Source organism: Crocodylus porosus, unplaced genomic scaffold (assembly GCF_001723895.1).
Source record: "Crocodylus porosus isolate Cpor-Errol unplaced genomic scaffold, CroPor_comp1, whole genome shotgun sequence".
NCBI classification, from domain to species: Eukaryota; Metazoa; Chordata; order Crocodylia; family Crocodylidae; genus Crocodylus; species Crocodylus porosus.
Genome location: NW_017728906.1, coordinates 62241737 through 62257614, shown reverse-complemented (window position 1 = coordinate 62257614; position 15878 = coordinate 62241737). Strand labels below are relative to the sequence as shown.

General features: G+C 42.8%; 1 protein-coding gene across 2 annotated transcripts in view; it reads right to left on the bottom strand.

Annotated features, from left to right (window-relative positions):
- Nucleotides 1-15878, bottom strand: part of MAP3K15 (mitogen-activated protein kinase kinase kinase 15) — a 145071-nt gene that overhangs the window by 12463 nt on the left and 116730 nt on the right. For both annotated transcript variants that reach the window (XM_019529218.1, XM_019529219.1), the window contains 4 exons: nt 15199-15356; nt 9758-9941; nt 6642-6819; nt 1601-1775 (listed from right to left, as the gene is read on the bottom strand). In XM_019529218.1, the coding sequence (XP_019384763.1) occupies nt 1601-1775; nt 6642-6819; nt 9758-9941; nt 15199-15356 (695 nt within the window). The remainder of the gene's footprint in view (nt 1-1600; nt 1776-6641; nt 6820-9757; nt 9942-15198; nt 15357-15878) is intronic.

The window sequence follows — 15878 nt, the reverse complement described above, 5'->3', positions numbered from 1 at the left end:
AAGGAGATCCCCAGTATTTTGAGGATTAATATTTTCTTTGGCAAAAAATCAGACTTGTAACAAGAGGTTTGTTTTTTTCCTGTTCGACTCTCAATCTAAGATAACATACCATAACAGAGCTCAAGCACATGCTACATTTTCAGGTCCCCAGTGACTGGGGCACATCCACATACGCAAGCATGTTCCCTGTTTAAAAATTGCAAATTCTCAAATAAAAATAAATCCCAAATTCACTCTTTAAAATACCCAGGTGAAAAAACAATATTTATATCTATATCTATATATGAGAGAGAGAGAGAGACATCAGTTGGGTTATGTTTTATTGATATATTTACAATGTTAAAGCAATTTGGAAGCTGATTGGTGCCTTTATCATCACAATAAAATAAATTCTAAATATCTACATGCTTTGGTGTTTGCTTTTAGCTTATCATAGAAAAATCAGAGCTCTCCTGATCCCTTTGCTAACCAGGATGTGGGGACAGCTGCCCTTACAGCCACAGCTCCTGCCAGCACGTCCCATCCTGTCTGGCAGCTAGGCACACAGGGTGCAAGAGGTGGGGATGGTGTGGGGTTTGCAGGAGGGGGGTGAGAAGGGGTGTGGTGTTCTCGGTTGGATGCGTGCATGTGGGGGGCTGTGGGTGGATGTGTTGGGGGTGCGGGTATAGAGGGGATGTGGGAGATGAGGTGGGTTGGGGTTTGTACAGGAGCCGCCACACACCCACCCCTCTACCCACTCCCTGTGGCAAACAGCCCCCAGTGCTGGCAGCAGCAACCAGCTTGGCTGTCAGGGCCATGGCTCACTGCAGGCACAGCCCTGTGGTGGCGCACAACCACCTGACCCAGGATCTGCACATGGCAAACACAGTCAGCCCAATCTGGCCTGCCTCACTAATGCATGCCTTTGGACAGAAGCTGTGGGTGGTGGCAGGAAGATTCCCAGTCCTGTCCATAGGCACATGCTAGTGGAGCAGGCCAGGCTGGCTGCATTCACCATGTGCAAACCCCGGGTCAGATGGCAGTGCACTGCTGCAGGGCTGTGCCTGCAGTGGGTCATAGCCCCAGTGGTCCAGCTGGCTGCTGCTGCCAGTGCCAGGGACTATGTACTGCATGGGGTCAGGAGGGTAGAGGTGTGGCAGCCCCCCCTCAAATCCTCCCAACAAGCTCTACACCCACAAACCCCCCACAACCACCCTCACACCCCACAACCCCGCCATTCCCCACACCCACAACCCCCCCCAGAAACCACACAGTTTCTCCCCCACCCCCAAGTCCCTGTTACCTGGGCCAGCACCTAGGTCTTGGTCACTGCTGCAGCTTTGCCCTGCTCCTGTTTGCTCCAGCACACTGAGGCAGCATGCAGGAGCAGCAGGGCATGAGACAGGCATAGAGGCACTCTGGCCAGGTGCCAGAGTCTCTCTCTGGAGGACCATCACAAAAGGGTACCAGCATACACTCGGAATGTGGCAAAAACAAAGTGCAGCAAAAATGTCATGCTGAAAGCAGCTTCACACGTTGATCACTACAGAAAACTACCATTCGCTACCGCATTTTTAAGTTTCTTTTCTAAACACAAAAAGAAGTGTTAAAATACGAATACCTGTGTGATACACTCCTGCAAATTTGAAGCAACCTTATTCTGTTCCTCTTTAAGAATTTTATAGAGAATTGCCCGGCGCTCACTGTCCTTTCTTAGAAGAAAGAGCCCAGAATCTTTATCTTCAAGGGAGGAGGAAGCACTTCGATCTTCTGACACAGAGCTTTCATCAGGAACACTGAATCAGTGAGAAAACAAGATAAGGATGACATAACTAATTGTTACAACTGAAAAAAAAAAATCAGACATGGGTAGGGCTATTTATGTAGATGAATACATAATGATTCATTATTATCTGTTCTTATTTCACTGCCCCTGTAATTTTAATTCCACCGTTATTGTTAATGACTGTTCACAGCCTCAGCTACTGTAAATCAATGGAACTCTGCTAATTTATTCCATCTCAAGAGTCTGGCCCTGTATGAGGCGGCAAATGAGTCAGTGTCAAGAATGGGGGAATGTTATTTGGGGGGAGTATGTAGTGGGGTGTTCATTATTCGTTGTGTGCGTCATTCTGGCCACAAATTCAGATTGAAAATGACGCATTCCATGTTCACTTCTCAGGGCACCTGCCTTTTAACCTAGTGAAGTTGCTTTTATGGTTTTTCCTATCCATTCAGTAATTGTATCTATCCATACTCGCCTTGGCTGGCCTCTTTTCTGCTTCTGTTCACTCTTCTTTTAAGTGTTGTGTTGACCAAACTAGGATGTTTCATACTGTGGCCAAACCAACTCAAGTTTTGCTTGAGTTCTTCTTAATGTCAAGGAGGGTTTAATATTTTCCTGCAGCAGCAGCAAGGTCATTTATCATCAATTGATTTTCACCTATTAGCAGTATATGGTATCTTAAAAGTCATTTACAACACATCATTTTAAATGCTTTTAACCATCTTTCTAAAACGACTTGCAGGAGCCAACTTGCATAAGCATACAAGTGTAGACTGTTATAAAGATGGATTTTTGCTTTAGAAATGGAAATATTACTCACCTTAAACATCTTGAACAGATTTCCCAATGGTGCTGTTGCTACTGCAACTCCTGTCTTTTCATCCTAGTCTGATGTACAATCTTGTGACAGTGGCTCCAAAGTACTTAGCCATGGACATGACCTTCCTTTCACCCACACTGATTTCCATTTCATAAAATGTTTCCATAGCATCTAATCTCTGTTAATTCTGACAGTTCCTTACTAATCCCACTAAGAAACCTATGCCATATGCCAATCTAAGATTAGGTGTTTTTTCATCTCCAAATGAGACTGAATATTCAAAGCCTGAAGCAGAGTTGGAGAAGAGATGGAGAAAGAGGGAAGCATCCCTGCCTGACACCAATGCTAATCTTAAATTCTTCCACTGAAGTACACTTCCAAAACTCTATTGTTGTAGAGTAATTTGATGGTTTTAATAATCCCTGGACTAATACTATGATTTGCCATAATTACCCATAGAGCTTCAAGCCAAAAAATATTTTTTAAATAATAAAATCTATAAAGTTTGGATTTTTCAAAATATTCTAAAATTACAAGTGTTCTCAGTCATACCACAATCCCTTCAGGAACCTGACTGTTCGAGCTACTTTCTATCTGCAATTTCAAATGACTCAACAAGATGTGTAACTGTACTTGGCTCAGGTGAGTAATGAACCTTACAGTTTTGCAATTACTGCTCTCTCACAAGACTCCTATTGATTCCGTACATTGCTCGGGGCGATTTCCAGTCTGACGTGTACTATCATAGGTCTTAGGAAGATCTTATCCAGACCTCTCCTCCTTGCTTTACTAATCCAGCTGTGATGCTGTTCTCTCCTGGAGTTTTTTTCTGGTTTTAGACATTTGAATTGCTGCCTCAATTTTAGCCCTATGGATTGGTGGCTCATCCTCCTTCTCACATTGATTGTTATTGATATGCTTGATGAGTACATTTGGACCAACATTAATTTTGCAATTATAGATGTCCAGCCTTGCCCTTAATTATTATTGTTCTGGCCTGTTGACTACTTCCCTAGCTTTTTTGTGACTTCAATGCAGTTCTCAATATTATTCTTAAAAGCATTTTCTTGGATGGAAAACCAATATCAGTAGGTCGAGTTTTCTTTTGCCTCTCTAACATTTGTTCTTATTTCTTGATTCATTAGTTGGTATTCCAGACAAGGCTTATGCCTTTATTAATCAATGCCTGTTTGATCTTCCTTTGGCTCCCTCTTTGTAGAAATCTCATTTCAGTTTTCGGCTAAGCCACCAGTAATGTCTAGAACAGGACTGTTCAGCTTCTGAATGGCTGGGTAACTCAGCCACATGCCACGTGGGCTGCAGACCTCCTGGGCAATATGCTGTACAAATCACGTCATGCTGGGTGATGCCCTCCCACCCAACCACTACACCATGCTGGCACCTTCATGCTGATGGCATCCCACGCCACAACACCATGTTACCTGGGCCCCCTCCTTCCTGTGTAACCCCTCAACCAGTGTGACACTGGTACCCCTGCTCTGTGTGGGGTCTCTGGGTCCATTGAGCACCCCAGCCATGGGTTCTCTCAGCCCCATGGGTTGTGCTGCCTATCCCTACAGACAGGGACAAGAAGTAGAAGCTGGAAGAGGAAGGGAGAGCCTAAAGACTTTGGCAGAGACAGGAAGAGAGCAATGTGGGGAGCACCACCTGGATTGGAAGCGCAAGGGCTGCAAGTTAACCCTCTTGAGGCTCACAGGCCACCAGTTGGACAGCCCTGCTCTATAAGGATGAGGGGAACAAATTCTTCTCCTAATCGGTCTTGGAATTCTTCTTGGATCCATAGATTTGAAAGCTGAATATTGAGATCATGCTTATTTCTGAGAGCTCTTAATTCCTTCTTCAATATTTAAATCAGCTGGTATTTTGAGGAAGCAACAGATTTAACTATTGAGGACATCTGACTATTAATTATGTGCACAAATTACTTCCTAACTATGATGGTGGTTAAGCACTGGAATGGATGACTCAAGAGATGCTGTGGAACCTCCATCTGTCATGAACCCACACACAAGCAGGGCTAATTCGTGAGTTTAGAGTGTATCATGCACAGATATTTTCCCAAATTAGATTTTAGTAACGTAGTGTTTGGTCTCTATTTGAAGTCAATGTTAAATGGCAAAACAACAGTTAAAACTTAGGAATGCCCAAGACAGTCAAAATATATTCATATTTCAGAGAAACCCAGGCTGGAAAAATGCAAATTCATCTGTGAGGCCAGGTAGAGATATTATACTTTTACCAGTGTAAGTGATTGGAAACCAGTCTATATGCCCATAACAGAACAGAAATTTGGCACACACAGACTGGTTTAAACATGGCAGAACCCAGTCTAAGATTTCCCCACCCTACCAAAGGGCAAATGTACATTCTGTTCACTACCAAGCTAAACCACATTGCTTACAAAAAACCATGCAATTTTGATCAATTCTGCCACGGGCTTTTTGAATTCTGTACCCAGCCTGAAAGCCCACAATTGGGATGGCTATGCGTATCAGGCAACCACAACGATGGCATAACTCAATCTGTTGCTGGAGAAAGTGCCAATCCCCAAATAAATGTTGGCTACATTTCAAGGGGGAAACCTTCAGCAAAGGGAGTCCGTTCTCAGAAGACCAACACCTGGAAGGATTGATATTTTTCACCCTTGAACTGAATGAGAGAAAGTTTGTATCTCTCTTGAATAACTGACAGCCAAGGAAAGTACAGGTAGGAGTTTATCTTTCTGAAAGGAACTATTTCAATATGTCCTAACTTATATGTATAACTGCAACTTGGGAATATCACTTGGCCTGACAGCCAGATGCATATCTGGGGGAAGGATAGGATACACTTGTTCCCTGAGAATTTAATAGAAAATCAGCATAGGATACACTTGCTCCCTGAAAATCTAATGGAAAAATAGAGATGAACGGATGGTCTGGGTGAGAGCCCTAGGCCTCGAGTTATTTTGTCCCCAACTGGTAGAAGCTGGGATTTCAACCTGAGAAGCTATTTGCAAGAAATCTGTCAGGAGAGAGTAGAACATTTCTCTGGACAGGGAGAGGTGTTGCTCTTTTTGAAAGAAATGCAGTAAGAAATTTCTTTAGTAAGCATTTTATGGCTTTTCTTCTTGTGTTCTGTCTACAAAATACAGGTGCTTGCTTATGTGATTTGTCTTGCTTGTTGTAATAGATCCTTTTGACATTTTATTTACCTTACTGATTGTCTGTAGTAAAGGTGATTTTCAGAGCAACTGACAATTCCAGGCTTGCCTCCTTTGCGGTAGAGGGGACCTATAAATTTAATATAAACCCTGTGGTTATGTCCAAGGATCCTGGTTTTCTCTGAAAAAAAAAAAAATCCACAATTTTCAGGTGAAAAAAAGTAACCCCAAATCCACATTTTTCCATGATTAAAATGAAATGCCACTAATACATATCTATCTATCTATAGATATAGATCTATATATACATATAGATCTACAGATACAAATAGATATATCTATTTATCGATATCAATACATATACTGACATACAGTAATGGTGTTTTATTATGATCATGGAAAAATGTGGATTTTGGGTTACCTTTTTTAACCCAAAAATCAAGGATTCCTTTTTTTTCAAATCAGAGAAAACTAGGATCCCTGGTTACGTCTCAGAATTTTGCAGCACTTCTGCTGGAGCTGCAAGACCTGGATTAAGACAGGTGGAACTAAAGTTTATGGAAATAAGAAGTTATGCCAAGGGCGAATCTTAGTGTATTCTCAGTAGTATAGTAGAGACATGGAGCTGATGGACATCCTGATAATAAACAAACAGTATCTTTGCACATCTTTAAGAGCAGCTTAGACAAAAATGTGGCTGGGATGGCTTAGATAGGGATGATCCTACCCTGAGCTACGGTTTGGACTAGTCTACCTCTTGAGGTCCCCTTCAGACCAATTTTTCTATTATTTCACTTTAGTTTAAAGTCAGAGTGAATCAAACAGGTGTATATATAGAGGTCATGTTAAAAAAACATATGGAGGTCATGCTGAATGCAATTAGACAGCTTTACCTCAATAGGTTGGAAATGTGATGCTTTGTCTGAATCTCTGAAACAGATCGCTTTGTCTTTTCAAAGAACATGTCATGCTGTACATCAGAATCTGGTGAAACAGACCCATGTTCACTGCTGCTACTTCCAGCCTGTTCCCCAGCGACTTGCACTGGGAGAGATACACTGCGATTATAATCTATAAAAGACAAAGAAAACAAGCCAAGTATGTATCATTAAAGCATATAATACAACTGTTTGAACAGACAGTGTTTTAAAAACTGCAGTATGCAAACACAGTAAATGACATAGAGCCCTCAGCCGGCAAGGAGCTTAAGAGAGGTAATTGATTACCCTGGTTATGTCTACATGAGACACTTAACTTTGTACTAGCACAATTTACTGCAAAATAAGCATGTGTGTCTACACATGCACACGTTTACTTCGCCTGCAAATGCAAGTAGCAAATTTACTCAGGATTAATAAAGGCACTGTAGTACTCATGTAGACATGTTACTGGGGGCAAAATCTGCTCCCAGTCAGCTCTCCAACAACTCCCTGCCCTCAGAAGGTGGGCAGTCTCCACTGTAGGAGCCTCAGCAGAGACTATATTCCCCTGCCCCAGCAGCAGGAAACTCCAAGCCCCCTTCTCCAAGATCATGATCTGGCAGCAGGAGCTGGGAGACCCTTATCTCCTAGCAGCAGCTCCACAACCACAGAGCCCCTGCTGGAAGACCCTTATCCCCCAGCCGGAGCTCTGTGGTTGCAGGGCTTGGGCTGGGAGATGCTTATCTTCCTGCCCAAGCTCTACAGTTGCGGGGTTCTGGTTGGGAGACTATTATTTCCCAGCCCAAGAGACTCAGGCTGGGAGATAAGGGTCTCCCAGACCAAGCCCTGAAACTACAGAGCTCGTGCTGGGAAATAAAGGTCTCCCAGCCTAAGCCCGACAACTGCAGAGTCAGTGCTGGGAGCAAGGAAACCTGTTCTCCATCCAGCTCCATGAGTGCAGAGCTGGGGAAAGGAGAACAGGCTGGGGAGTTTGTTTCCCCCCCAGTACCATGCTCTGAAGAAGCTTCCCAGCCCCTACCCTGCATGCACAGGTGGGGACAATGGCCGCCTGCCTTGGCAGCAGGGAACTTCAAGCCCCCACTCCCCAATCACAATTGTGAAGCAAGGACTAGGAGGTTGTTTCCAGTCCCCACGCTGCAACCACAGAGCTGGGGTGGGGAATAGGCTGGGAGCTTGTTCCCAGCCCCTGCTCAATGATCTCAATTGTAAATCACAGAAGAGGGCCTGGGAGCTCCCTCCATGGGCTCAGTTCCCCACCAGCAGGGACCTGGAGCTGGTTGGGACCTGCCCCTAACCAGTACAGCTTCCAGCCAACCCCAGGCTGCACAGGGAAGCACATGCAGCCTGGAGGTGGCCGCAGGGGCAATTGGAGGGCTGCAGGGAACTGGTAACAAATCTTCTTCCTAATCCCTGCATGTGTAGACACTACCCAAAATCCCTAACTGCTGTATCTTACTGCACAGTAAATATAGGCTGGATTCTCTGTGTACCAAAGAATCGAGTAAGTATCTTTCTCCAATGATATAACAATAAGCACCCAGTGCATTCTTGAGTATTATAAGAATGAAAATTGAAATGTTTAACTTGATTAACTGCACCCAAAGACAGACGAAAGTAATGTGGCAGTAATTTTAATAACATTAGACATGGTTTAATGCCATACCTCCATGTGCAGACACTCCACGCAACTGAACCAAAAAGAGAATTTTTTATGAGGATGAAGCTGTGACAGGTAAAGACCAAACAGCATCACTGGCTAAGAGTTTAAAATCGCTACTGAAATAAAATAGCACCAAAGAGTATGTGGCCATTTAAAGATCCCTGCCCAGAGAAGTAGGTCACTGCCTGCTGGCTAGCTGCTGCAAAGATGTATTTGCAGACAGCTCTATTTGGAAGACAATCTGCTGGCTGACATTCTGCCCATTTATCCTTAGAAACATTTGATTGCTCTTTGGCCTTATAGCTATTTGTTTATCTATACTGCCACAAATTGCCGGGTTTTTTGCAAGAGAGGATTACTTGCAAAATACTGGCATGTTCCATATGATTTCTGGTTATGAGTTTAAATTGCCACTGAAATAAAATAACACACATCAACTTGTGGCTCTTCACAGTTCTGTGTATACTGGGTAGGCCTGGTTGGTAAGCCCAGTTCTTTTCACCACCCCAAGAAATTCCCTGTTGTCTTATTGGGCCACTCAGTATAGGTCAGAAGCAGAAATGCCTCTTGCAACAATAGGAGAGAAGGTAAAGCTGCCTGGTATGGAGCAGTTTGCAGTGTGGGAAGGAGAATGACAGGCAATGGCAGAAATTGTTCCCCCTACAAGAGAGTTTCTGCTGGAGTGACCTCCCCTTTTCCCCCCCCATCATTTCTAATCAAAGACGGTCTATTCAAACACAACTTTGGGACCCCTCCCACTCTACCCCCTCAAAATGTTCTCTTAATGAAAAGAGAGAGAGAGATGAGGTAAAATAAGAGGGACCCTTATCCCCCAGCCGGAGCTCTGTGGTTGCAGGGCTTGGGCTGGGAGACTGTGTGAAAATCAGTGACAAAACTGATCAAGATGTATGTTGATCAGCTGTATGTTTTGTCACTGATTTTCAAAAGCGACTAAGGGATCGAGATCTATGTTTTGTTACTGATTTTCGAAAGTGACTAAGGGATTTCCAATACATTGAGGCATTTTACAAGGGGTCTAGTTTTCAGAAAGGACTGAAAGTCAGTCCTCTTGGGATATGTCTGTATCTATAAACACAAAAATCTTGGCTTATTTCTGAAAATACTAAGCGAATATTCTTTTGTTTTATTAAAAAGAAGGCACTCAGTTGGGGTGAGTGGAACTAGCCAAAATAAGATCCATCAGACACACTAGCTCTTCATGGAATTTGTTACATGGAAATAGGACAAAATGCAGGCCACAAGGTTTGCATTTCTACAGTTGGACTCCTGCTGATTTCTTGGCACATCCCATGCCATGAATAACAAAGAGGACATGCCTAATGATTCCAATCATCTTACATAGCACATAATGTTGTTGTTGACTTGTATCTGGCTGGTAATTCTTTACCTGATGGCTTGAATGCGATTCTGTTTTTCTTGCCCTTGGTCACTTGCTTCAGAAAAGGGTCTTTGAGCAAATTAGACGCTGCAACACGCTTATGGGGATCAGGTTCAAAGCAGAGCAAAATAAAGGCTCTTGCTTCAGCAGATAGTGACTCTGGAATTTCAGGATGAATTTTGAACATCCCAACCTGTAAGTAAAATATGGATGCAAATTATTTTAATACATCCTAAGAACATACAAAATACCAGACTAGGTCAAACCACAGGTCTATCTAACCCAGTGTTCTCTCTCTCTCTCAGTTGCAGAGAGGATGCTAAGGGGTTAAGGAGGGCATATCCAGAATGATCCGTTCCCTGCTCCCTACATCTTCCAGCATTCAGAGACATATGATGTCCTAATTTTGATAGGGTTGCTACTATCATGTTTGATACTCAGTGAGGGACCCATCCTATATGACTCTGTCTAATCTCTGGTCCTCAGAGAAATAGCTGCAAAGGAGCTGTGAACCAAATCCTCACATGCTGTGAACTAGAATAGCTTTGGCGGCTAGTGGAAGGTTTGAAAGCCGCAATAGAGAAATCATCTACTCAAGTCACTGAAGTAACAAGTGGGCTCCACTGATGAGGATCTGGCAACCTTTCTTTCACAGACATTTAAGAAGATATGTAGTGGTTAAAGTAGACCAGCACAAATGTCAGAGCATGGCCATATCTGTTTAACTGTCACACAACTTTGGCTCTGATCATCCCCACCTCTGCTTTCCAAACCTTGCTCTACCTCCTAGCTGCCTGCCCTTTCTGTTACTATATACCTTCTCTCTCCAGCCAACACCATACTTCCTAGTTGCTGAAGCCTCTCAATACACTTCTCTTCAAGGGCCCAAATCCACTTCCAGCCTTAACACTACCGTCCTCACTCCCAGTCCCCTCTCTCACTGGTGCCTGTGCCTGCCATGTTCTGCATGTGACAAAAGTCCAAGGCTCACTTGCAGAACAAATCCTAGTTGCCTAGCTTACCTGCTGTACCCATGCTCAAGCTAGATGCATTTCCCAGCCTTTTAGTATCATCCACTTGGAACCATGCGATGGCCAAAGGGCTCACTCAGACAGCATAATTAAACATAACTATTTCAATGAGCTTCTGCATAGCAGACTCCTCAGACCCCTTTCCCTGAAACAGCTTAAGTTGCCAACTCTTAATCTCCAGTGCTGGTTTTACATAAATATTTTGCATTCTGCACAAGCAGTATAAATCTGACCTATTATGCCTTTCAGTCTTAACATACATATGTACAATAGGCTCTAGAAAACAAGCAGCAGGGGCATGAAAATTATTCTGGCCACAAGGCAGACAACAGCTAAGTGGTTAATCACATGCCAGAAGCTTGCTAAAATAAAGAGTTGACTGAATAATCTCCTTATAGACCTGCATTAACATACTGTGCAACTGCTACCAATTTACAATGGCACTTTAGCTTTGGGGAAGCCAGTAATGTTTATATTCAGTGAAGCAAAAATGCTGGACAGCAGAGACCATATCTGAATCACAACACAGGTTATAACTGTTAATGCATTTAACTTCCAAGCCCTAACTCCAATCACATAGAAAACTAATTTTAGAAGACAAACCTAACATTTCCTGTGGATTGAAATATTTCAAGAAGCAAACACGTACACATGTTATGAATAGAAGAGATTCTGTGAACTAACACTGCCCCAGAATTTGGCTTCTTTGTAATACACACACAGAGAGAGAGAGAGACACAGAGAGAGAGAGAGACAGAGAGAGAGACAGAGAGAGAGAGAGAGACAGAGAGAGAGAGAGACAGAGAGAGAGAGAGACAGACAGAGACAGAGACAGAGAGAGAGACAGAGAGAGAGACAGAGAGAGAGAGCGCGCGCGCGCGCTATGGGCAAATCATCTGGTTTCTATACAGTTCAGTTAATCTGTCTGAGAGGCTATCTTGACATAATTTATAAAGTACCATGCACACACTGGGGACTACTCTCCAAGGTATACATGTACCAATATGCCTTAATGCCAGCCTGCAGTGCCATAGCAAGGAAGTTTGGCGCCTAAGACAAAGCCCACAACAGCAGCCAGCTCCTGCGCACAGATCCAAGGACCCCCTCCCCCCTACCACCACATGCTTGCCCAGGAGTGCACACAGTGGCAGAAGCTGCCCTCCCTGTCCCTGTGCCCCCAAAACAAGTTGCTCAAGGCTCCATCCTGTGCCCCACCCTGGCTGGGCAGCACCTGTTGGCACCCCTTCGCTTTGGCATCCAGGGCAGGCACCCCATTCACCCCTGCCTTGCTACATCATTATCATCCTGGTATGATTTTTGCTTAAAGACAACATAGCTTGCAGAAGAAGCTTAAAATAAACTTCACCTACATGGAGAAATAATTCTCTCTTTTGCTCTCATTATAGACCCATACACTGCTGAACTGCTCTTGACTTGTCAATTCATGTACCCAACTCTTATGTATTACATGCACTCTAAAGAATGGGTTCTCACAATATAGCTTCTGGGAGGGTACTGTGCCAAGTACATGACATTAGGCACAAATAGGCCCCCACCTTTATGTTACACCTACCTGGCCCAAACCCACAATTGTTCAGTGAAGTCAAGTGAATTTGAATGACTCGCCTCCACTTTTCCTGTGCATGCTGATATGGGGAAAGGGAAATAATTAGCATCAGCTATAGTACTGCTACCTGCTGCTCTATTCTCTTAGTCTACATGACCAGCCTACACATTCAAATCCTTGGCTGCAAACTGAATTTTGAACCCTTTCTAAAGAACCGTGAAGAGAGCACACATGACAATAAAGCTGATTATCTCTTCCATGTGGGAAGAGGTACTGAGAAAAAAAGCAGCTACAAATGGGTCACAGCAGGGCAAAGGAAGAGAGAACAAAACTGTGAAAGTCTGGCTGCTGCATGACAAACCCTGTAGCAAATCTGTTTAAATTGTCCTTATATTCTTGAAAATACCGAATTCTGTGGCCACAGATTCATAGCAACCACAAGGCCTTGGGTGAGACTGGGGATTGTGTAACTCTCACAGCTATCATTTCAGACACCTGGCATAGCCTCCACAGCCTCTATTTTACACTGATTTTTTCTGACCTTATCTTCACAAACAGGGTTAAAAACTTAATTAAAATAAATAAAGTGAGGTTCAGGAACACAACACTGTGGCAAGGGATGAAATCTGGGAAAATTCCATGACTGCAGAAGCAGAAAAAATGCAATATGTTGCCTGACTTCCATAGAGGTCACCCTGAAAGCTCATGCAGAGCCCGTTAAGGCATCTTGAACTTCATTAAAACATGTTGTTCTTTTCAAACAGCTCCATGCAATGTCTTAGAAAAGGAAGATAGAGAATTTACTGGGCATTCAGAAAAGAATAATTCTACCAGATACTTAGCATGAAAAGCCTCTGCTAACAGAAACAAAACCACAAGTGACATTTACAATGACATAGAAATCACTTTTGCCTTTCAACAATCTAATTTAATGAACCAAACTGTATCTTCAAATGAATCCAATTAGAATTCCTCCTCCTCCGCTTTCTTTGCCTTTTATTCTAGTTAAATAAGACTACTCACAGGCTTAAAATGAAGCATGTGTCTAAGAGCTTTACTGAACTGGGGCCTAATTCGCAGCATCTGACAGTTGATACTTGATTTTACTATGACAGTTCTAGTGGTAATTGTAGCAATGACTGCATGGTACTTCAAAAGCATTAATGAATTAACAGGATCAAGTTAGTGGGATGATATTTTCCCCATTAGACTGAAGCAGAAAGAAAAATTAAGAATAGTCTCAGCACCCAGCCCCCAGATCATCATAGGAGCATAGATTTGGAAGGGACCATCTAGGCCAATAAGTCCCGTCTACTGCAATTTCAGGCAACCAGGAAGTAGATATTTAGTTCGCTCCAGCTCCTGCCTGTATCACAGTCAAACAGCATTCCCGAGCTTTCCATAACAAACTTACAAAATGAGAAATCAAAACTAAGAAGCCCTATAACCCAACCAAAACCAAACACCAGAAGCTACAAACAAGAACCTGCAATAAGCCACAGAAAGAAAGCAGGAAAGACCAAAAGCACAGCCAATACACCTTGGGCCCAAGCCATAGTAGGAAATTGACTAGAAGATACAAGCAAAAATGATCCAAGGAAGTGGATTACACCACAGGATACTGAGGAAGACAAAAAAATGCCAACAGAGTTGGCATAAGATTCCTTCCTGACCTGAAACCTGGTGATTGATTTAACCCTGAGCATTGAACAGGACCCACCACAGGAAGACACTAATGAGGTTTCTCAGTACCATAAAGAACAGCAGTGCACCTGGCCCATCTCTTATCTTTAGTTGTGACCCATGTCTGATGGTTCGGAGGAAGGTGAATGTCCCCACTCCCAGATAAATAATGCACTCAAACAGGAAAAATTTCTTCTTAGCCCCTAAAGGCGACCAACAGATGCCCTGAAGCATAGGATTAATATGATACAATAAGGATTGTAATCATATTAAATAGTCAAGAGAGAGGAAGATCAGCAAGGGAAGGAAACTTAATCCAGACAGAGCATTTACAATCATCTGTATTATTTACATATAAACAACCTAGCTAAAACACAACCTCAAAAACCACACTCACCTCAGGAACCCCAGATATTGCAAGCTCACCACCTCATCACAAAAACCACTGCAATACTTAACCTCCTTCGGCCACTAGGAAACCATGACTTTCCCTGTGACAACTTTCTCGTACCTCAGCCTCTCTCAACAAACCAAACCCTCACCATGAGTCAAGTTGAGCAGCCCTCTCGCATAATCAAAGCTGCTTTCAAACCTCCCATGGGGATGCCAACAAACAGCATTTGAAGTCTCATACCAAAAGTTTAATTTTTAATTCTTTGTCCTATCATATTCCACCTTCTGTGAACTTATCAACCTATGGTTTAGGTTCCCTTCTTCATTATTTTCTTTTAAAAAGCCATACCAGAACTTCACTGCTTAGAAACCTTCTTTTAATTTTCAGTTTCTCTCATTACCAATTTGTACCCATTAGATCTCATACTAGTAATGTTCTTTAAATTGTATTAACCCCCCAAATATATCTATAGAAAATAGTCATGTTTCACTCAACCACAGTTTTGTTAGGTTAGACTAGCCAAGCTTTTTTTAACCTCCTCTCCTAACCTATTTCCAGTTCAATAGAATTACCACCACTCTACAGACACCTACATTTTAGAAAACTTGGGACAATTAAATGGGAAGGGAAAACCAGTTTGGACCTTAGCATGGTACAGATAAATCCATTTAACAAGAGATAACTACATTATCAGTAGAGAGTAAATTCATATTTAATTTAATCGATGGGTGTTGGTTCAAGTTTCACAGCCTCTCCAGCAAATACAAATGCTTACTTTAAACATGGCTGCTTGAGGCTCTCCCAGTTCATGAAATGGAGGCTTGCCCGTTGACATTTCAATGATAGTACAACCCAGTGACCAGATATCAGCTGGTGCCCCATATCCCCGAGGTCCTTTATCTATAATCTCTGGAGCCATATACTGCAAAGTACCTGTTAAAGACAAAAAGGGACAGTCAAATAGAGAGGGTACACCACTTGATTTGCAAGTTGGGTTAGACCTCTGTTCAAATACCATCATTGCAACAAAGTCAGAAGACTGCCTAGAAGATAGACTGTATTTTGACATGTTTCTCCCCTGACATGAAAGGCTTCAGACTAGTAAAAATACACTTACTACATAATCCAAATGTTTTCAATGCCTTATTGTTGAGCCAAGCTTACCCCTACTTTTTCAGCCACTAAATGGAAACATTAGGCAAATACAAAAGTCCACAGAAAGCAGGATAATAATTAAAACATTTTATTTCCAAGAATAATCACTAGGGGTGTGCAGAGTCGACAGTATTCAATTTGGATTCAGATTTTGCCCAATTCAGGGGACAGTGATTCGATTCACTGATTCCAGATCACTGTTCCGATTTGATTCAGCCGTATCTGAAGATTCGATTCTGATTTGGAAAATCAGCGATTCGGCCATAGACACAGCTTTATATGTTTTTTCTATGTACCTCA